This window comes from Leptodactylus fuscus, chromosome 1 (genome assembly GCF_031893055.1).
Source record: "Leptodactylus fuscus isolate aLepFus1 chromosome 1, aLepFus1.hap2, whole genome shotgun sequence".
Taxonomy (NCBI): Eukaryota; Metazoa; Chordata; class Amphibia; order Anura; family Leptodactylidae; genus Leptodactylus; species Leptodactylus fuscus.
Window position 1 is genome coordinate 27845592 of NC_134265.1, and position 23795 is coordinate 27869386.

The 23795-nt window shown below is 43.1% G+C and overlaps 1 protein-coding gene across 1 annotated transcript in view; it reads left to right on the forward strand.

Moving 5' to 3' along the window:
• Positions 1-16909, forward strand: part of CTIF (cap binding complex dependent translation initiation factor) — a 145485-nt gene extending 128576 nt beyond the window's left edge. Inside the window, exons 12-13 of the mRNA XM_075269003.1 lie at positions 6386-6439; positions 6921-16909. Of these exons, the coding sequence (XP_075125104.1) occupies positions 6386-6439; positions 6921-7136 (270 nt within the window). The 3' untranslated portion in view covers positions 7137-16909. The remainder of the gene's footprint in view (positions 1-6385; positions 6440-6920) is intronic.
• The last annotated feature ends 6886 nt before the right edge of the window (positions 16910-23795 follow it).

Genomic DNA, 23795 nt, shown 5'->3' on the forward strand with positions numbered 1-23795 from the left:
TAGAGAGCCGCTCATGGTTGACCACCTCTTGGCCTGTGTTCTAGAGGTGCTGATCATAGTGGTGAGACCAGAATCTGTCAGACATCTATCACATTGATATGCCATAAATGTCTGAATTGGAACACCCCTTTTTAAGGGATTATTTAACCCCTTAATGACATGTGACTCATTGTTACATCATGGTGTAGCTAAGGTGGAATGGAGAAGACTCACGAGTGGATCTTCTCAATACCCAACAAGTCCTGGCCGTATTAGTGGCAGGTGACAACTACACAGTCCAGTCATATTAATGTGACCACCTGTCAAAATCCAGAATAACCACCTTTGGCAGAGCGGACCGCTGTGAGACGTGCAGGAAGAGAGGGGATGTTGTGATGATGGTCACTGGGATGTTGAGCCATGCCGACTCCAGTGCCGTGGCCAGCTGCGGTTGAGCATCCATGGCGCGATCAACCCGATCGAGGTGGTCCCACAGGTTCTCAATTGGGTTCAAGTCCAGGGAATTTGCTGGCCAAGGGAGTACGGTAAACTCATCCTGGTGCTCCTCAATTCACACACGTACACTGTGAGCTTTATGGCACGTCACATTGTCCTGCTGGTAGATGCCATCATCCTGAGGAAAAACAATTCGCATGTAGGGGTGAACATGGTCCGCAAGGAGAGATGCATACTTGTGTTGATCCATCGTGCCTTCCACAATGATGAGTGCACCCAGATGGCCGATGACACGTGCCTTCTGCCATTGGTTATTTAACGTTGATGTCAGAAGTAGGCGGTGGTCACATTAATATGACTGGACTGTGTATACGAGGGGGGACCCAAAAGCTTCCAGAATGAGGCTGCTGCACACGCAGTTTTCGTAGTACGCGATTCTGCAGCTAGTTATTTGTTCAACCTCGCCTTCTCAGTCAGTGTGCCAAGCGGCGTTGATGCGGAAGGTTTCGTCTACCCGTAGTGAATTTTCTTGCAAGAGCTGTTTTGTCCAGCCGTCGTTTTTCCTCATGGAGAAGTTTTATGAGCAGCGCGCGGCTGTGAAGTTTTGCTTTCTGCGTGGGAAAAAAACATCAGAAACCGTTCAAATGTTGAAGACCGCTTACAAGGATGACGCTGTGTGTCAAGCTCAAATTTACTCGTGGTTCACCCGCTTTAAAAATGGTGAAATGTCAATTGATGATCAACCGAGTTCTGGACGTCCGTCAACTTCCCGAACGGACGAAAGTGTCCAAAAAATCAACAAGCTCGTGCGTGAAGATCAACGACGAACCATTGAGGAACTCGAGTTGTCTGGAGTGAGTTGGAGCTCAATTCAGCGCCTTTTATCGGAGGATTTGGGCATGTTACGGGTCGCTGCAAGGTTTGTGCCTCGGCTCTTGACTGATCAACAGAATGAGTGTTGCATCGAAACATGCCGTGCCATGAAAGAACATGCCGAAACTGACCCAGAATTTTTTTCTAAAATTATTACGGGAGATGAGTCTTGGTGCTATGCTTACGACCTACAAACCAAACAACAATCAAGCCACTGGAAGACGCCATCCTCACCCCGCGCCAAAAAGGCTCATCAAGTGAAGTCCAATGTGAAGACAATGATCATTTGTTTTTTCAATGCAAAAAGATTGTGCACTCGGAATTCATTCCAACAGGTCAGACTGTCAACCAGGTTTTCTACTTTGGGGTTCTCAAGAGGTTGCTCAACAGTCTGCAGCGAAAAAGGCCCGAAATGTGGCAGTCTGGTGATTAGTTTTTCCACCACGACAATGCCCCAGCCCACACCACCATCTCGGTGACCACTTTCATGGCAAGATACGGCATGGCTGTCTTGCCCCACCCATTCTATTCACCCGATATGGCTCCCAGTGACTTTTTTTTTATTCCCACGAATGAAGAGGAACCTCAAGGAGAAGCATTTCGCCAACATGGAGGAGGTGGAGAGGAAAACGACGGAGGCACTTTCACACCTCAAAGTAGATGAGTTTAAAAAATGTTTCGAACAATGGCAGACGAGATTTGACAAGTGTATTGCCGCTAAAGGTGAGGACTTTGAAGGAGATTGAAGGAATTTTGTACAAAAAAATAAATACACGCTTCAAAAACAACTTTTTTGGAAACTTTTGGGTACCCCCTTGTATATGTCATCATGAGTGTGCAGGCAGAGTAGGGGGCAATTATTTAACGGAATTCACTTGTATGACATCCTAGTGCCTTCCTTGTTGTATTCATTTCTATGGGGGTTCCAATCCCTTGTGTCCCAATGTCACGGAGCAGGATCGAACCTGTTCTATAATCAACCGAACATCAGACGCCCCCCTAGTACGGCACAATAAATTGTATGCATGGGGCTTTACAGCCGCGATTGTTGCATTCTGTTAACCTATTAGATGCCTTGGTCATCATGACTAAGGCATCTAAATATGGCGCCTCCATATTTGTCTGGAATGCATCCCCTCAGCCCATCATCAGGGGGCGACAATCAGTTGTCATATCCTGTTGAAAGCTCCCAGTACTGTCATAACTAGGTTCTAGACAGAAAGTAATAGAAGTCAATGGATTTCACAATATACTGCAATACATTAGTATTGCAGTATATTGTATAGGCGATCAAGTTCAAAAAATTAAAAATTTTAAGATTTAAAAAGTATTAAAAACAAAGTATAAAAAATCCAGAAAATGAGAATAAACATATTAGGCACCATACTGGTTTTCAGAAAATTTGTCCAAGTTTCCTCCAGTGTGAGTGGACACCCTCAGTGTCCCGCACCACCACTCCAGTGTGACCAGGACAAGTCAGATTCTCCACTATTGTGTGTATCCTACTGACCCTTCAGAGCTAGATAGACTTGGGAAGGTAATGTACCTTTAAATAGACGTAGCCCCGGGGTAAGTCTGCTTGCAGAGATTATACTTGGTACAGAGGTGTCCTCAGGGACCTGGCACAGATCAGTCACTCGCTGTGCTCCTTCCTCAGGAGACATCAGGCCGGTCTTGGAGGGGTCCCAAGTGCTAAGCGTTTGTCAGACTTTCAGGAATACATTTGGAAAAGTGATTAAACATGTAATCTACCATAAATGTTTACAGCGTCATGTGCTCAACGCCCGCCGAGGCAAGCGGCGTATATAAAGTGATTTACTGCCGCCCCCTGAAATCCTTATAGAGGAGCGGCTTAAAGGGATTTCCTAAATTCAGAAAATGTAACTGTATTTGTTGTGTATTGGAGGTAGAGTCCTGTATTATTTGTAACGTCTGCTTACATTAATTGAATGAAACGTTCCTTTTTCAAATCTATTCTACTCATGTTGGCACAGAGATGATCTCAAGGCAGAGCACTGTACTATAATGAACCAGGAGCTGCATTCACAATTCTGATTCCTGTTATTAGAACAGACAGCAATATGGTTACCAAGTATTGCCGAATAAAGAGCCTATAATGCAGGAGGGGTGTTAAGTGTACATACTATACAGGGCCTGGTGTGATCAACACTCCCAGACTGTAAATTTCCAGGGCAAGCAGTATAATACAGGATGTAACTCAGGATAGGTACAGGATAAGTAATGTAATGTATGTACACAGTGACTGTACCAGCAGAATAGTGAGCGCAGCTCTGGAGTATAATACAGGATGTAACTCAGGATCAGTACAGGATAAGTAATGTAATGTATATACACAGTGACTGTACCAGCAGAATAGTGAGCGCAGCTCTGGAGTATAATACAGGATGTAACTCAGGATCAGTACAGGATAAGTAATGTAATGTATGTACACAGTGACTGCACCAGCAGAATAGTGAGCGCAGCTCTGGGGTATAATACAGGATGTAACTCAGGATCAGTACAGGATAAGTAATGTAATGTATGTACACAGTGACTGTACCAGCAGAATAGTGAGTGCAGCTCTGGAGTATAATACAGGATGTAACTCAGGATCAGTACAGGATAAGTAATGTAATGTATGTACACAGTGACTGTACCAGCAGAATAGTGAGTGCAGCTCTGGAGTATAATACAGGATGTAACTCAGGATAAGTACAGGATAAGTAATGTAATGTATGTACACAGTGACTGCACCAGCAGAATAGTGAGCGCAGCTCTGGAGTATAATACAGGATGTAACTCAGGATCAGTACAGGATAAGTAATGTATGTACACAGTGACTGTACCAGCAGAATAGTGAGCGCAGCTCTGGAGTATAATACAGGATGTAACTCAGGATAAGTAATGTAATGTATGTACACAGTGACTGTACCAGCAGAATAGTGAGTGCAGCTCTGGAGTATAATACAGGATGTAACTCAGGATCAGTACAGGATAAGTAATGTATGTACACAGTGACTGTACCAGCAGAATAGTGAGCGCAGCTCTGGAGTATAATACAGGATGTAACTCAGGATCAGTACAGGATAAGTAATGTAATGTATATACACAGTGACTGTACCAGCAGAATAGTGAGTGCAGCTCTGGAGTATAATACAGGATGTAACTCAGGATAAGTAATGTAATGTATGTACACAGTGACTGTACCAGCAGAATAGTGAGTGCAGCTCTGGAGTATAATACAGGATGTAACTCAGGATCAGTACAGGATAAGTAATGTAATGTATGTACACAGTGACTGTACCAGCAGAATAGTGAGTGCAGCTCTGGAGTATAATACAGGATGTAACTCAGGATAAGTACAGGATAAGTAATGTAATGTATGTACACAGTGACTGCACCAGCAGAATAGTGAGCGCAGCTCTGGAGTATAATACAGGATGTAACTCAGGATCAGTACAGGATAAGTAATGTAATGTATGTACACAGTGACTGTACCAGAAGAATAGTGAGCACAGCTCTGGAGTATAATACAGGATGTAACTCAGGATCAGTACAGGATAAGTAATGTAATGTATGTACACAGTGACTGTACCAGCAGAATAGTGAGCGCAGCTCTGGAGTATAATACAGGATGTAACTCAGGATAAGTAATGTAATGTATGTACACAGTGACTGTACCAGCAGAATAGTGAGTGCAGCTCTGGAGTATAATACAGGATGTAACTCAGGATCAGTACAGGATAAGTAATGTAATGTATGTACACAGTGACTGTACCAGCAGAATAGTGAGCGCAGCTCTGGAGTATAATACAGGATGTAACTCAGGATCAGTACAGGATAAGTAATGTAATGTATGTACATAGTGACTGTACCAGCAGAATAGTGAGTGCAGCTCTGGAGTATAGTACAGGATGTAACTCAGGATCAGTACAGGATAAGTAATGTATGTACACAGTGACTGTACCAGCAGAATAGTGAGTGCAGCTCTGGAGTATAATACAGGATGTAACTCAGGATCAGTACAGGATAAGTAATGTAATGTATGTACACAGTGACTGCACCAGCAGAATAGTGAATGCAGCTCTGGAGTATAATACAGGATGTAACTCAGGATCAGTACAGGATAAGTAATGTAATGTATGTACACAGTGACTGTACCAGCAGAATAGTGAGTGCAGCTCTGGAGTATAATACAGGATGTAACTCAGGATCAGTACAGGGTAAGTAATGTAATGTATGTACACAGTGACTGTACCAGCAGAATAGTGAGTGCAGCTCTGGAGTATAATACAGGATAAGTAATGTAATTCTGCTCTGGAGTATGTATTTATAAAGTTACTTGAGCTTTTAGTGTAAATAGACTATACATGGTATCTGATAAGAATAGGTGGAGTTGAACCCATTTTCTATGCGTGGTGTTAGTGGTACATGTATGTGTCCAGTGGTTGCTCTTTGCTCATCCCCAGTGTCTCTCAGCACAGATAGCTTTCATATCAGTCTGACGTTCGTGTAACCTCAGCCCGGGGCATTGTCTGTACATGGGGTCAGGCCTCCACAGATCTCTTTCATACTACCATCCATCTAAATAAGTCAGGTGCTTGAGCAGTGTCTCCTTACCGTCGGCACCATTGTTAGGCACAGTTTGGAGCACAGATCCTGGATGCCGTGGCCTCGGCACCACATTGCTCACTCTTTTAGGAAGACCCTTTATTTTATTCTTCACTTTCCACTTGAGCCAGACAGAGTTTTCCATTTTGCTTTCTTTCTGGCACCGGCTCGGGGTGTCGTCTTGATCTTGAGAGCACGTACACCAGTCACCTCTACTTATCACATAGTGTGAACCCGTTTTCATACTTTTATCAATGCCTTTGTATTCCGCTAGAGAGTCCATACAGCAGACCGCCCAATTTGAGAATGTTTTGGTTATGTCCCTCGCAATTTTACAGGATTGGAAAAACATGGTAGCCATCTTTCCCACACCATGCTAACAGGGGCATAGCTATGGAGGGTGCAGCTTGACATCCCCTTTAAATGTGAAATAAGTATTGACCGGTTCTTTTCTTTCTCCCCACAGCTGTTACAGTCTTACGATGTGAAGGAGGACGCTGTTCTGTGTTGTTCCATGGAGGTGAGTATTTGGGAATTATTTTGTATACTTCATCCACTTTTGGTGCACTTTTACTATCTGTTGGTGCAGGATTCCTCCATAGACTATAATGACGTTCAGTATCCGTCTATTACCCCAGGTCGTTGCATGTGCATTGTCCTATCGCTGGAGACTACTGAATTCAATGATAAAGTAGCCGACAGTCATGGCACCACATTGAGGGTATTCATGAAGTCGTGCATTGACTGCTGAGTGACATCAGGGTCTTGTCGCTGTAGGATATGTGATAGTCTGCGACGGCCCCGTCCACCTGTGGTTGGGACTCTGTCACTGGCTTGACCTCTTACTAACACACAGGGCAATTATCTATGTTAGTCTGTCACCCAAGTCATCTCCCCAGTCAGTCTGTGTCTCGCATTTACGCACCAGCTGAGCCGGAGACACGGGCGTCTGAGACGGTGGCCATTTAACATGCGACTTGTAACCTCTGCTCTGTTGACAGCTGCACAGCACTGGACGTCTGCTGGAGGAACAGCTGCCTGAGATGATGACGGAGCTGCTGGCCGCCGCGCGGGACAAGATGCTGTGTCCCACCGAGTCTATGTTGACCAGGTCTCTCTTGCTAGAGGTCATCGAGCTGCATGCCAACAGCTGGAACCCCCTGACTCCCAGCATCACCCAGTACTACAACAAGACTATCCAAAAACTTACAGGTTGACACGTGGGGGAAAAGAGGGGGCAACAGCCAACAGGACACAATTCCTAGGGTAGGGGGGAAGCCTCGCCACCCTGACGTAAACCAGGATGTACCAACTGGACTCGCCAACCTTTCTATGAAGATAATGAAGGAACAACACGTGTTAATAAATCAAACAGCATGCTTAAGAACTCATTCAGCCAAGGGGGTGGGGGAGATGCTGCCTTCTTTTTCAGTCCAGTACCCTGCTCCAGAATGACACCCCCCCTCCGCCGTCTCATTAGCATATTGTATGAGCCGCAACGCACGCACTAAGACATCGAGACGTGTATTGTGCGAGGCCGACTGGCTGCTATTGTTTACACAGCATATTGAGGTCTTTTACGGGCCAACTGGCAGGAGGTGGGACTGGGCAGATGTCTCAGGAGAACAAAGAGGGCATGGTCAGGGCTGACATTGATTATTGACCTCCTCTTTGTCAACGTGTGGAGCTTGGGGGGAGTCGTGTGTTCAGAGCCACGCTTTGGTTATGTATTAGGACACTGCACGGGTTGACTTTTCATTTGCACTCTCTGGTATTGTTTCCATTTTTTTTTTTTTTTTTTTTTTAACTATTTAAAAATTCTCCGACCGTCATTGTATTTAATTCCTTCCTAGTGACGGAGTCGCTTTTGCCTATTGGAGGGGTAAGGGGGTAAATACTAACCAACCCACTTATTCAGTAGTGTAACCAGGGACCAGGAGGGAGTCTATATTGCAGTGCAATATGTAGTAAATGTAACTTTTTTTTTGCACCTGAAGGGTTAAGTCTTGCAACGCAACATTCGTCATGGTCAACCCAAGACATGTCGACATAGAAGAGCATGTAAGAGGGATATGCGCATCCATATCTGCAAGCTTTTATTTGTCCTCCTGTATCTTTACTCCGTACGGTGCGTTTATTTATGCTCGTGGCTCTTTTCTGTGCTTTTCAGCCATGTTTTGATAGCATTTGCTCCTTTGCGGGGTGGTGGTGCACAGACAGTGGTAGATGATGACTTTGGATGCATGATCCTGGTTGAAGGACCCGAAACGCGTGTACATGCGGACATTTTGATAGGGATACATACACTATGTTTCAGCTACGCTGCATATAATGTGCAGTTCGATATGTTGCTATGAACGCCACCGTCACACAACATAGTCATCCTGTACCCTGCCGTTCATGGCATTATGCTCATATGACCTTGTAGCACTGTGACACTGCACGGCTATATTGTCTACATTGCATCCAATTGTCTCATGAAGTCCTCTGAAGGAAAACCGCCCCTTTAAACGGACACAGATACCTTTATTTTTATTTATTTAGAGCCTATTTTGATTATTAAGACTGTATTTTCCATAGGTAACTTTTTACGTGCTATGATATTCCTGACACTAGGGGCGCTGTTCCATAATACTAATACCTATATGTTCCACAGTGACCACTCTTAGGATCCAGAGCGGTTCTGTCCATTTTGCGATGTTTTTCCAGCCATTTGCTTTTTAAGTTAATTTGGGCCTTTTTTTCTTTTTACACCGCCATGTGGAAGCTTTTTCATCCTATTTATGATATTGCTTTTATTAAACATGAATTCCTTAAAAATAGTAGGTTTTATGAGAATATTTGAAATGTCGGCTCTGCCCCCCTCGATGACATCACAGAAGTTTTAGTGAATAGATCCGCCTAGTTGATGATGTCAGATGAATGGGCGGAGTCAAGAGGTTTTAACCTAAAATAGGAACCTAAAATCCCATCCTGGACGGGTTCCAGAACTATGATTGTAAAATAATGAAGTGCTGGCGTTACGTCAGCTTGTTGGGTAGCAAAAGAAGGGTGAGATGTGACCAGTAGGTCGCTTACACGTGAGAGCACTTTGTCGCTAGATGGGTGTTCCAATGAAAAGTTTACAGCTTAAAAATGGACCTTGGTGTCCAGTGATGGTTCCACCATACAAGATCGTAATGCAATATCCTATGTAGCATACTGTAGTTAATAAGCTGTACAAACATCACACAAACCAAAAATACAAGAGGGCCGCAAGCTATTCTATATTTGGCCTACAGCATGTGACCTTGTATCTGTACTCTTGTGGTCCCAATGGGAAACGATGATCCAAAAGAAACATGGTTTGGGGGAAGATGAGCATCAGTAGACCTCATGACACTACATTGGAGGGCTTCTTCAGGGAAGAGGTTTACAATTTTTGTTCCAAGGTTTTAACTACTGGATTCTTATCTGATTTGCCTTCACGAAAGGCTGGTCAAAGTAGTCCAAATCCGAGGACTTGTTGCCTGTGGTATTTGTTGGGTTCGCCCATTGCATGGCTAGTTTTGGATCACTTTTGTGATACTTTTAGCGCCCTCAACCCTATGGGAATCCCAACACAAAGAGGAGCAGCAATCTTGTCTCTTGGGGCTTATACTGAATGTTCGTCCCAGTCCCCCTGTGGTTTCTACATGGTTTTATATAGGTAGGCTTGTAAATATCGAATAGTCATCCCATACCTGGATGAATATATTCCACACCAGCTAACGTAAGCCTAAAAGGGCATTGACACCTCTACATGGATTGAGTTATGTCTGAAGATTGCCTTTTTTTGGTCTCGAAACTCAAGACCTCGTTCTTTTCAACAGAAGTAAAATCTCTTCAATTGGGTGGTCCTCCATTAGGGCTACTAGAGCTTGATTTCCTATAGTTTGTGTGAGGCAATGGAAGTGACAGCCCATGTTAGGCCACCAAATTGTCCTTAGCAATGTTGGTTGGGGTACAGTACTTTTGGCCAGTAGCATTAGAAGCAAATCTCACCATGCTTAGATGGTATTCTTGGTCTTGAAACTTGAGGCCACCATGATTTTTAGCAAAACTTCTAAACTATCTATGAACCCTAGACAGTTACTCCATATACGCTGGTAGAGCTCCATATGTGAGGGAAAGGGAGTAAAAAAAAACTCATCCAGGATCTCACCAAGTGGTTGTCAGGCATCAGTTCTAGTATAATGGTGACCATGCATGGACAGTCATACTTTGGTCATGAAAGAAGATCTAACCATACTTTATATGTGTAAGTTAGACTCTTCTGCCTTGGCTGATCAAGCTCCCTTCCCTAGTCTTCTGATTGGAAGGAATGGATGACTCAAGTGGTCTTCATAGTGGTTGCCATCAATCGGTTGTTCTATGGTGCGACTTGTCAATAGTAAAAGTTCCATATACTGTAGGACCATGCAGAACCAAGCAAAATAACCAGTGTATGACTGACAACAGGCCAAAAATTCTCAACGTGACAGATCCTTACATTCTATAGACTCTCTGTCTGTATGCAAGAACTTGACGCTTGTGGAATTGGACGTAACTTCGTTGTTGGCCAAGGTGCGTGAAAGTCCAGATCAGTTTTGTTACTCGTATGAGGAACAATTGTTGCCTGGAGAGGTCCATTACATGTGTGTTGTGTAGAGGTCTCTTGATTGTTTTTAGTCTGTTCTCCGACCTAGAAGAACCTTCTTTCTAGCTCGTCACGTGGAGTAGGTGGCTGCTGGTGTATCGGCACTGAAGAATAGCAGGTCAGAGTTTCACTTCCTGGAGGTCATTGGAGGAAATGATGTCACTGTTCGGCCATTTCCTTATTTACTTTCTCTATAGACCCTCGACTTAGTAAATCATTCCTGGTGCTTATTAAATGTTGAATTCCAAAGACGAGAGGGGAAAGGCAGGGTAGTTTCCTGTTCTCTGCTCATCCTGCAGTCAGAGGGAGTACAAGGAAATTTGGCTTGACGTCCCAAGTCTCCCATCAAAGCGCATCAGGATGAACGTCTTGCATTCTTGGCCCGTGCATTCATGTTTTAAGTAATAGCGCTAGTGTGTCGGTGCATGGAATGTGATTTTTACTTTTAAGGAGACGTGTAAGACTCCAATATTTTATCTCGTTTTCGTGCTTGCCTGTGAGAAGTGGCTGATGCAGAACACATGTAGCTAGACCGTACCTCCCATTGCGCTTATTTTTACTGAGGTTTCGAGATCAGCAGCAAACCTCTAATTTCTGAGCACCATAGGTGGTGACGGTGGACTTTAGGGTTGAGTGGGTGCGCACTCCCGGGTTATAGAGTAGGATAAGCGGGCTCAGAGGCCTTGTGTCCTGGAGAGTCTACAGTAGGGTTTAAGAGCAATTCCAGTCAAACCATTTTAATGAATAAAAAAATTAGAAATGTCGTCCTAAGAAGGAACCCGTCCATGTCATTGTCTGATCCCTGCCATGAGCTGCTTTCTGTGCTTCTTGTTAAACCCTGCCAAATACTGCACTTACAGCTGCCAGAGGGTTGGTGGAAGGGAATTGACAACAGCTCTGTGCACAGTTAAATGTGGTGGTTGAGGCCGTGCACCCATTGACCAGACAACCAGGCTAGAATTTGTTATTCCAGTACCATAATTATATTCTGTATGGGCAAAATATAGCTATTATAACACATCTATGGACAAACTACAATCTTCCTTATGGGCAAGAATATAACTGCTATAATACTTCTCCCTTTGGAAAAGAGTATAACTACTATAATACTGCTCTCATGTACAAGGATATAACTATTATATCATTGGCCCCTATGGAAAAGAATAAAACTGCTATAATACTGCTCCTACGTACAAGAATATAACTACTATAATACTGCTCCTACATACAAGAATATAACTACTATAATACTACCCCCTATGTACTAGAATATAACTACTATAATACTGCCCCTATGTACAAGAATATAACTACTATAATACTACTCCTATGTACAAGGATATAACTGTTATATAATTGGCCCCTATGGAAAAGAATAAAACTGCTATAATACTGCTCCTACATACAAGAATATAACTACTATAATACTACACCTATGTACAAGAATATAACTACTATAATACTGCTCCTATGTACAAGAATAAAACTACTATAATACTGCCCCCTATGTACAAGAATATAACTACTATAATACTGCTCCTATGTACAAGAATATAACTACTATAATACTGCTCCTATGTACAAGAATATAACTACTATAATACTGCCCCCTATGTACAAGAATATAACTACTATAATACTACTCCTATGTACAAGAATATAACTACTATAATACTGGCTCCTATGTACAAGGATATAACTATTATATCATTGGTCCCTATGGAAAAGAATAAAACTGCTATAATACTGCTCCTACATACAAGAATATTACTACTATAATACTGCTCCTACATACAAGAATATAACTGCTATAATACTACTCCTATGTACAAGGATATAACTGTTATATAATTGGCCCCTATGGAAAAGAATAAAACTGCTATAATACTGCTCCTACATACAAGAATATAACTACTATAATACCGCTCCTATGTACAAGAATATAACTACTATAATACTGCTCCTATGTACAAGAATATAACTACTATAATACTGCCCCCTATAGACCACAATATAACTAGTAAAACACTGCTCCCTGTGGACAAGACTGTAATTAATATTTGTAATATTTGACTGGAATTGCTCTTTAAGACGTCACCTCTTGTTGAGGTTATTACACAGATAATAAAGCAGGTGTAAAATATTACAGGATTCCCAAAAGGTATAGTTTTTCCTTTTTATCAGGAAATATTAGAATGTTCCAGGTCTAAACCATTCGAGGCTTAATCTCTACAATTTCTTGGTAGTTCTCGTGTAGAATCACGTAGTACGTCTACCTGGAATCTGCTGTATTGTAATGTGAATGTTATTGGAATCTGTCAGGTTTAATGAATTACGGGCATAAAATGGAGACAGATCAGCTCGATAGTGACTCATGGCTGAGAATGAGAAGACCTCTGTACCGAAGCAACGTCTTCTACTGTATATACGTCTAGTTCTCTCTCTGAAGTATTTGAGGCCATTCCCATGTCCCTCAATGAAGATTCAACTTACAGTTCTCTTCAAAGTTGACTAAAATCTGTTTGGAGGGTTGAAATCAAGAGTAGACTGCACCCGATGGTCAAGGGGACACCACCTTTTGGGGAAATTACCACTGACGTAGATGTTCGACACATTCGTCTGCATTAAAGATGCCATAGATGTGGCCATACCCATGACATAAACAATGACCAGGCCAGACTCTCCAATTTTGGGGACTTTGAAACTTTGCGATGTGCATTGGTGTGTCCACAATCTCTCTGAGGGCAAATTTCGAAAGAAAGAAGGGACAGGCCTTGGATTTCTTTTGTTCTCAAGGTAGCCAAGCTTCCACTAGAGGTGTCTACTCAGAGAACATGCAAGCTTGGCCAGGACAAGCGTGTATGGATATTGGGGGATCAAAATCTATCTCAAGTGATTGTCTAATGTTACATGCTCAGTAGCCAAAGCTAGGTGAAGATGCCACCAACTCAACATGTCTCCAACCTTGTCTTCTTCGGCCACCAGTATTGCTGAGCTATAAAGTAGATTTGGTGAAGGAGCAATGTCTACTTTTCGAGTGTCAGAAGAGCATATACTTGGTTATGTACAGAATCCTTGGTTGATAGATTGACTATTAAAGGATTATCTTAGTCTTGATGTTATGGTGGTGTCTTGGTTGTGTAAGCAGAGGTCAATTGTCTTCTACCACAAAGAGTGGGGAGATGCCACCACTTGTCCTGTGTAGTATACGATTCTTTTATTTGCTTAATAATGGAGATTTTTTGGACCCGATGAGTTGGGTTTCTTGTAATGGACCTACAATGATGTGGTAAGACCTTTCCATTTGATGGCACTACATGTATTTACTGTACTTCACGGTGCATTTACATTGAGACAGCACCGATGAATTATTCAACCTGCTCTTATTAAGGGCTTTGGAAGAAGAAAACTTGCTGGAAATGATTAAATCTTTCGTGTTTCCTTCAAGACCACGTCTGTCTAGCTACTTACGGCTACTCAGCAAGACGTGTTCATGAAATATTCAGACTCGATGTATGCAACAGAACCCATCATCTGGGTAATAAATGTTTAACCCTCTGCATCCTACACCATGTTACTTGGAGATACATGGAGTACGTAGAACTTACGATATAATTGGACCTCAAGGGGTTGTCTCGACATCCCCTGTCCATTTGGCCTACTGGCGTATAAGGAAGTACCCTGCTTGGGGTGATTTTTATGTAATCGTTTTGCCTTAGTTGCTTTTAGCACCAAGGTCATCTGATGCCTTTGAGTTCCCGGCACACTAAATAGGGCTGTGGAGTTGGAGCCGGGGCCATTTTTGGGTGGCCTCGATGTTTGTATAATAATTAGATGCCTAGTTCGATCCATATTTACTTTCATAGGAATTAATCACTGGCTTATTTCATGAATTAGAGGATCTTTACTGCCTCTGTCCGCTTGTGGAAAAATCAAAAAGTTGTTGTTTGGCCTATTGGCTGCACAGTCTTGCTTTAGGAAGGCATGGCGGTAATGACGTTAGTACTGTATCCCATTAGTCTGACCCCTAGAACGTGGCCAAAAGGTTTCCCAGTATGGGGTAGTGGTGCGCATGCATGACCACAGAGATTGGGTTCACGGTACTGTTTTGGCACACCACTATACTGTCTACAGGGTCGAAACCCAATAAGGTTGTAAGGGTTTTTGCCTCCCTTAGCCATGACAGTCCCACCACATGATGAACTTAAAAACTGGTATTCAGACATGGCACTACTAGCTGTGTTCCTTTCCCATTCACGTGGCACTTTTAAGCCCTGACCTAAACCCAAGAAAACACAAAACCTTCCAAGAACACCTTTTTTTTTTTTTTTACTTAAGCTTCTTCCACATGGTTGGCCCAATGTGAGAGTCAATCCCACAATTAACGAAGCACTTGAGAGGCCATGTACCTGCCGCCTGTAATCTATCGACTCCACCATGCTTACGTTCATCTAACGTTCAACCAAGAAGATCCAAGATGGCCGATCATCTTTTCAGCAGATGTTGGTTGGTGGTTAGCCATCACCATCCATTGTAAAAAATTGATGATCTTCAAAATAGTTGCCCATATTTTCTAGTCAAGTTACCAAGGTTAAGGCCCCGCCAAGACCAGGAAATAGGAATTGATACCATATAAAGTTCATCCTTCCCTAGAGGGATCCATAGTCGTCGTCGGAATCGGGGCCAGTTATGGACCGTCAGAAAAAGTGACCATCTCCAACTCTGGCTTCAAAATAAAATGATTAATTCTATTACAGAATTATAATATTGTATAATTTTATAGAAATTACATTTTTTGTGAATTTAATGCCTCTGACCGACCATGGCTGTCACCCATTTATGAAGGGAGTTGGGCTATGGAAAGGTAAGAGATGAACTTGTGGATTCGTGTTAGGAGGACAGGTCATGGGGTGTTTTTTGAAGGAACATGGAGTAGGTAGAAGGTCTCAGACTACTGGTACCTGGTAGGACAGAGTATTTCAGGAATATGAGCGTTTCAATGATCCTAGTGAGGACAGGAGAGGTTCAAACCTTCACATGTGGCTTTAGTTTCTGATGAGATGTCAAATATCAGAAGTTCCGGAGATTGTCACATCGTATGTCTTGTTAATAAAAACTGTTTTCCGGAACGTTTCGATGGATTTACGTATTTTATGTATATGTCAGTGACAACGTACAATAAACCGCTTCTGGTTAGTCCTAGAACATGCCTTTAGTAGTGTTTGTCTTTATAGAATATTTTTGTTTTTGTGGTCTAGTCCATGTCAGATCAGATGATACCCAAATCTACTGCGGAACTCTGATCTTTAAGTATTTCAATACCTGGGCCTCTCTTGTTCCTCGACTGTGTCTAATATTGGTGAGCTGCAGTACCAAACACAGCCTATGGATAGGGGTGGCGCTGTGTCTTTGCAAACCCTGGTGTTTGTTAACCTTTTACGTGTCGCCATACTTGGATTTGTCCACTAGATTGTGACTCTTCTTCAGTTCAATCTTCTTGATGCAACTTGTTTGCAAATTTGCTGAAGAAAAATGTCTCCCAAGATGCCACCTATAGATGGCTACCTTAGTGTAGAAGTCAATTTGAGGTGGTGGCATTGGGGAGTGTTTTCTTCCTCCTGGAGAAGAGCTTTGCATACTCTTTCCCAGGATGCATTGCTTTGCACCAGCTGACTCTCCATAAGGAGAACCAATACTCAAGATTTTCTGCCCATTCGTATCCAATTCCATCCAACTCAACGTCGCCCCACACAGTACAATACAAAACTAGATAGATGTGAGTATTTCTAGATGGGGATTAGCCATAGTGCGGAGACTCGCCCTTCACATTGAGACATTCGATACCCTAATGTAATGTCTTTGATAAGGTGGATAAGAATGTAGTGACTGGCAACCAATGTCCCAGGACATTGGTGGTTTTCCATGTTCTCCCAACAGATGGTGAGCCACACCATGGAGACCACTGTTCTAGGGACTATTTTAGTGTACAGAGATGTCCCTCTTACTAACTAAACCTAGCCATACGTTTCCATCCTGTTAACCCCAAGTTCTCATTGTCAACACATAGGGTTTGTCAGTATCCCATTCTCCCAGAAAGCAGTATAACCGCCTACGAGGTATTTCGGGAGCTCTGAATTACTTAGAAGGATGACATCTAGTATATATAACCCAAGTTGAAAGTCCATGAAGTTGTCCTTGAATCTGTATAGTATGGTGTATCATAAGGAGGATAAGATCAATTTCTGGTTAGCTCAATGTAAACTATGGTTCAGAATGGAACTGTAGATTTGGGAAGGGAATGGGGGGGGGGTCATTGGGCTTGAGCAAATATCTGCAATGTTTGGCCAATATATGTGACAAAGGGTGGTGGGATTCTGTCTCCTGCTCTTTCGAGGGTGGTGGGATTGTATCTCCTGCTCTTTCCAGGGTGGTGGGATTGTGTCTCCGGCTCTTTCGAGGGTGGTGGGATTGTGTCTCCTGCTCTTTCGAGGGTGGTGGGATTGTGTCTCCTTCTCTTTCGAGGGTGGTGGGATTGTATCTCCTGCTCTTTCGAGGGTGGTGGGATTGTGTCTCCTGCTCTTTCGAGGGTGGTGGGATTGTGTCTCCTGCTCTTTCGAGGGTGGTGGGATTGTGTCTCCTGCTCTTTCGAGGGTGGTGGGATTGTGTCTCCTGCTCTTTCGAGGGTGGTGGGATTGTATCTCCAGATCTTTCGAGGGTGGTGGGATTGTGTCTCCTCAGCTCTTTCGAGGGTGGTGGGATTGTGTCTCCTCAGCTCTTTCGAGGGTGGTGGGATTGTGTCTCCTGCTCTTTCGAGGGTGGTGGGATTGTGTCTCCTGCTCTTTCGAGGGTGGTGGGATTGTGTCTCCTGCTCTTTCGAGGGTGGTGGGATTGTGTCTCCTGCTCTTTCGAGGGTGGAGGGATTGTGTCTCCTGCTCTTTCGAGGGTGGTGGGATTGTATCTCCTGCTCTTTCGAGCTCCACCACAGTCCTGAATGATCATCCTGTCTTGTCATGCCTTGTGAATGAACTGTTGTATCCTAAACCACTTCTATGTCCAGATTGTTACAATCCTCGGTCATAATACATCACGTCGGTGATCTGATGCCAGACGGATTCCGCGCCACACCCTTAATGGATAACGCAAGATGACTAAATACCTCAACGGTATGAACAATGTCGATCTATTTTGGTGTTATTGACCATTTTATGTTGCTGCTACAATTGAACTATACATATATGCAATAATTGATTTGCTGAATACTTTGTATCTTCTGTTTTGAGGCTTATTCTAGACTAATACAACAATGCAATTACTATGGGGAAAGTATTATGAATAGCCAAATAAATATTTCATTATTGTGCAGAAAACCCATTTGTCTTCGCTTCTTGTGATCGTGCCAGTCACAGTCTCTTTAATATTGATGCTGCCTCCTTATAGAGGGGCATTGGATTTTATGGAGTGTCATTCATTTAGATTTTCTCATTGCATTGATTTTGCTTGAGAGTCTTGTGAGAGCCATGGATGTGTAGGCTTGCTAAGAGCAAGTGGGCATCTTTTAGGTGGCCTCTTGGGGACATCTAAAGGTCCGCTAGTATCCACTGCATTTTAACCATGCTCCATTAAAGGGGTTGTCCATCCTTTGGCGTCATCCTCAGGATAGATCCGTATCCAGTCAGTGGGGTTCTGACGCATGGCACCCCCACGATCCGCTTCATGGCTGCCGTACCCAAAGATAACCACTATACAATGGGCAGAGCCATTAAACCACTAGGCTCAGGTTTATTCTTGTTCCTTCTCATTGGTTAGATGGATCTGTACTTTGGCTTATAAGGGTATATTTACATGGTGAAATTTGCCATAGATTTGAGGACAGATTCCCATAGTTTTCAATGGGAGACAGAGATCGCAGCAGGATGCGGGGGAAAAAAAGTGTCCTACACGATCTTCTTGTGGGTTCCACTGTGGACTCCGTGGCTCGAGACTCCCTATTGATTAGGCCCATTCATCTGGGCCTAATCGGCAATGGAAAACCGCAACGCAATGCCGATACCCTGCATCAACATCTGGTCACGGGTGAAAATACTGGAGGTGGAAAATGAAGAGGAATTCCTTTCCCCCACCCCCATATGAACTTGCCCTTAGGCTAAGTTTACACGTGGGGTGGATTTTGGCACAGAGAGTGGCACGAGAAGCTGCGTCACTCTCGGGTCAAAACCCGCCTGGCACGACTGTCGCAGTCGCGGGTTCCACTCCGGAAATTAATGGGCCGACTCCGGAGGTTGCTGCCGAGGGTCTACGAGCCACAGAATCCGCCTGAAAGGGCAGCCCGCTTCTTTTTTCCGCTAGCAGCAACATGCCACTAGTGGAAAAAAGATTGCAAGTGATCTCCATAGACTTCCATTGTGAGGGGGCAGATTATGACGTGGATTACGCGGCATAATCCGTCCCCTCTGTGCCCGTGTGAATGGGCCCTTATAGAACTGATTCAGCCACGTTCTTTTTAATCTTGGAGGTCATGGACCATGAAGTTACCAGATCTATTATGTGTAGGGTTGAGCTGATCTTGAGATTTAAGGATCGATTTTAAAATCCGATTTCCGATCATTTTCCAGCTGATCGTGAAATTTTCTCGATCGCTGATTGGGATCCAATCTTTCCCGATCGCTCAACCCCAATTATGTGTAGATAGTAAATGTAAGGAGTTGAAGTTATATATGGAATGATCCTAAACTTATGGATGACTTTTCAGGATAATCTGCCATATGGTGTAGCACTATACTATAGACTTGTAAATAGCATTTTTAGCCGTTTTCCCCTCTGCAATCTCCATATCTGTAATTCTCCGTTTTCCCTGAGCTGGTAGATGGAGACTATTTCTCACAAGTCTCCGATTATCAAGAAAACAATAGCTTTTGCTCTCCACATGTTACAGGACACATACAGCACATTGTAGAGCAGTACTGAGCAGTAATTCTATGATTAAAGCACTTGGGGTAAGATATAAAACTTACTTTTAGCTGCAGCACCATCTTTATTGTATGTCTCTGCTTCTCTCACTTAAATCTTCTTCCCTTCGCTCTCTCTATAGACTTCTATGGGCACATGTAATCTGATATCTGTGTGAGATGATCATGGGGCTGGGCAATTTTGGCGAAAATAAAATAAAAATCTCAATTTTTTTTCAAGTTTATTTGGCGATTCTTAATTTTAATCTCAATTTTCATGTTTTTATGTAAAAAATTAATCTCAAAAAAGTAAGCTGACACAGGGAATAAGTGTTAGGGGGATATCGTCACTCCTTGGGGAGAGACCACCATTTAGGTGTGTGGAGACTTATTAAGCCTTTAGCACTCCACTTTGCAAGGGACCATGGGAAGAATATGCAAATCTGTCTTCCATGATGTAATTAGGAAGTCAGGTGCCTCAGTGTTGCAAACCAATAGAGGGCGCTCAAAGGAATGTGCAAGACTGTCTTCCCTGATGTAATTAGGAAGACAGAATCTCAGTCATATAACCCAATGAAGGTTTGCTCCCTTTAACATCATGCTCGACCTTCCAAGAGGCCTTTGTTTTGCAATGATGCTGGGATTATTACCAGGTATAGTCTCTCAACCGAGGACAGCCGTTTCGATGTTATTGCATCTCGTCAGCCCGGTGTAGAGAAGACTAACCTGGTAGACAGATTTGCATATTCCCATGGTCCCTTGCAAAGTGGAGTGCTAAAGGCTTAATAAGTCTCCACACACCTATATGGTGGTCTCTCCCCAAAGAGTGACGATATCCCCCTAACCCTGTCTAAGCCTCTCACCTCTACCAGGTTAGTCTTCTCTACACCGGGCTGACGAGATGCAATAACATCGAAACCGCCGTCCTCAGTTGAGAGATTATACCTGGTAATAATCCCAGCATTATTGCAAAATAAAAGCCTCTTGGAAGGTCGAGCATGATGTTAAAGGGAGCAGCCTTTATTGGGCTATTTCACTGAGATTCTGTCTTCCTAATTACATCAGGGAAGACAGGCTTGCACATTCCAGTGAGCGCCCTCTATTGGTTTACAGGGAATAAGAGTCAGACATATATTTATATATATTTTCTTGTCTTACCACCCATCTACTAACTACAGAGAAGAACCTCATAGTTTGCAGGAGGACAAAGCTTGCATGGAATATATCAGAGTCTGTGGCAGGCCTAAAAGTAATTTCACGAATGTAATGAAATGAATTGCACAGCCCAAATTGATAGTCTGTCTTGGGAGACCAAGACGGATTCAGCAGAACTTTTCGAAAGTGTAAAAAGTTGAGCATTGAAGTGTAGATAACAAAAGTGTCTTTGTATTGTAGACCTTCATATCTCAAGTTCCCCGAGTACTCCCCTTCATAACATTATTGAGATATTGGTTTACTTTGGCGTAGAATTCTTTGAATATTCTCGGCATAGTTTAATATTGTCCAGACTTGGAGTCGGTGAAGATCCTTTCCTTCTTCATTAAGGCGTTTCGGTCCTATTGACTGCCCCGACGTAGATACCTGTCGTCCGGCATTAGATTACACAGACAGGCTCCATATCTCTGAGACATCTCCATTTTAACTTATGCAAAGTCTCCAACTCAGCCTTCATCTTCCTGCTTATATCTTTCTTATTTAATACATATTGATATTCTATAGTCTGTGCGTTCCCTCCAGAATGAAAGCTCAGCTAAATATCTAAAGCCAGACGGTATGGTTCTTGTAATAGTAGAATCCGAGGACAATATAGGACATGGCTTAGATCACATTTACTATACATACTCCTTCTCATCCACCACTGGATCCCAGCAGCGAAGTCCCGTGTAGAATATCGGTAGTACGAGACAACTTCTACCGGAGCTTTACCTTCATTAGTTTGAGGCTGAATTTACATGTTGCAATCTCTTTCCTTATCCTGCTTTCAATAAGTCACAGCGTGACTTTTTTTTTCTAGCATGGGTTATGGTGTAAACCAGTTGTCTCTCTCTGCTGCCTGCACATACTATTGAATACTACTGTTCCCCTAGATTCATTCAATTTCTGCCTCACGTTCTTCTACCGCTTCCATCACAATGCCTCTCGGCTCCTCTAACTCTCACCTACTCCGCTCCCTATAGCCCTCCTCTTTCATATACTGTCCATAGTTCACCCCCATCGCACAGCCACCATGTAACCAAGTGGACTCCCCTGAATGGATTACCGACGCAGATGTGAACCAACCAAAACTTGTGGAGCAATAGTGAAAGAGGAGAACATTTCCATATTTCTATCAAGCTTGAGGAGTCCTGAGTGATGATTTGACCCCACAGGGCCCTGATCTCAACATCATCCAGTCCATCTGGGATGACATGAAGAGACAGACGGATTGGAGCAAGCCTACACCCACAGAAGATCTGTTCTTAGTTCTCCAAGATGGCGGCAGGAACAACCTCCCTGCCGAGTTCTGCCAAGTACCGAGAAGAACTGATGGAAGGCAAAGGGCAAAGGTCACACCGAATATTGATGGGACTTTGATTTCTCTTTTCTTCATTCATTTCATTTTTGTTAATTGTCAAAAATCAACTATCAACCCTTCTATTTCTGAAAGCATTCTTACATTGCAGTATTTTTTTCCCACACCTGCCTAAAATTTTTGCACGGGACAGTATATACTGTAAATGCATTCCTTTACCATGGCGCCATCACATACACCAGACATACCAGTCTAAGTTTTCATTAAACAATGCACATGTGACAATGTTGCATGAGGGTTCTTCATCAACAACAACCTGTTGGATGGGTTTGGGGGACTGTACATGTGTTTGGTGGCGGAAAAGTCAGAATGTCAATGAGTTCTGGAGTCTTTCTGCCCGGAAACCTGTGTGATGAAAACAGCCGACAGAGTCAAAAAGGAGAGCCGTCTGCACGATATCTGGTGATCTAAGAGAGCCTGGAAGATGGCCAACTATCTGATCGCTCATCGTAAAATATACAGAAACCTTTGGCCATGGGGGACACGGTCTTGGATAACGGCCATTTATAAGAAGAGATTTACAAGGAAAAAAAAGTACAAGAATGACTAGATGAGAAAAGGAACCAATTCCACACAGGAGAACCCTGAGATAGAGACAGATGTGTCCTCCTGTATCCAATGGCTGTGGCATGAAGGTAGTCGCCCTGTCCTACTGATCCCAGCCATTGTCAGCTGCACAGCAGTGTAAAGATTGGGAGGAACTCTGGTGGGGTTTCACTTTAAATTGTCTGTTGCTTACTATGATAGATGACACATAAATACAGATAGATAGATAGATAGATAGATAGATAGATAGATAGATAGATAGATAGATAGATACGACTGATTAATAGATAGATACAACTGATTAATAGATAGATACGACTGATAGATATTAGATACGACATAAGAGATATGACTTAGAGATACGACATAGATAGATAGATACGACTGAGAGATACTAGATAGATTGAGAGATGATAGATAGATACGACTGATAGATATTAGATATGACATAAGAGATACGACATAGATAGATAGATAGATAGATTGATAGATACGACTGATAGATATTAGTTACGACAAGAGTTATGACTTAGAGATACGACATACATAGATAGATAGATAGACACGACAGATAGATATGAGACAGATGACTGATAGAGAGGTATTTTAGATAGACATGATATAGATGGACAGATATCAGGTAGATGGATTGGTGGGCATCCATGTGGGGTCTGTATCTCCGCCATGTATTTCTCCCCCCCTCCCTATATTTCTCATTCCTCCTTGTATAGTGATTCCACTTGGAGACACCGGACGCTATAAAACCCGTCCATTGATGGTGATGTATTGGAGGTCGCTCGGCCTGTAAGATCATTAACCCTTCAGTGCACCCCCCTCCAATAACCGGGGTTATTTCGCCATACTGGGAGGTGTGAGGTTTGGAAGAAGGGAGAAAACACTCAGTCCGGCTCGTATTGATTCCTTTCTATTCTTTTGCTTAGGATATCAGTTTAACATGTTCAATGGATTAGTGTGTTTTAACCTTTCACCTCTGTCTAGACGCCATCCACAATGCACTGTCCCTTTCTGAGCAGAGAATGGAGCCCCCTGTGGTCTCGCAGGCTGGACGGCGGAGCCAGCCGATTTCCAGGAACAGATGGTGTGGGGTTTTTTTGTATTAAGGCACCAGCACCTACAGCCTGGCTCCTGCGGACCG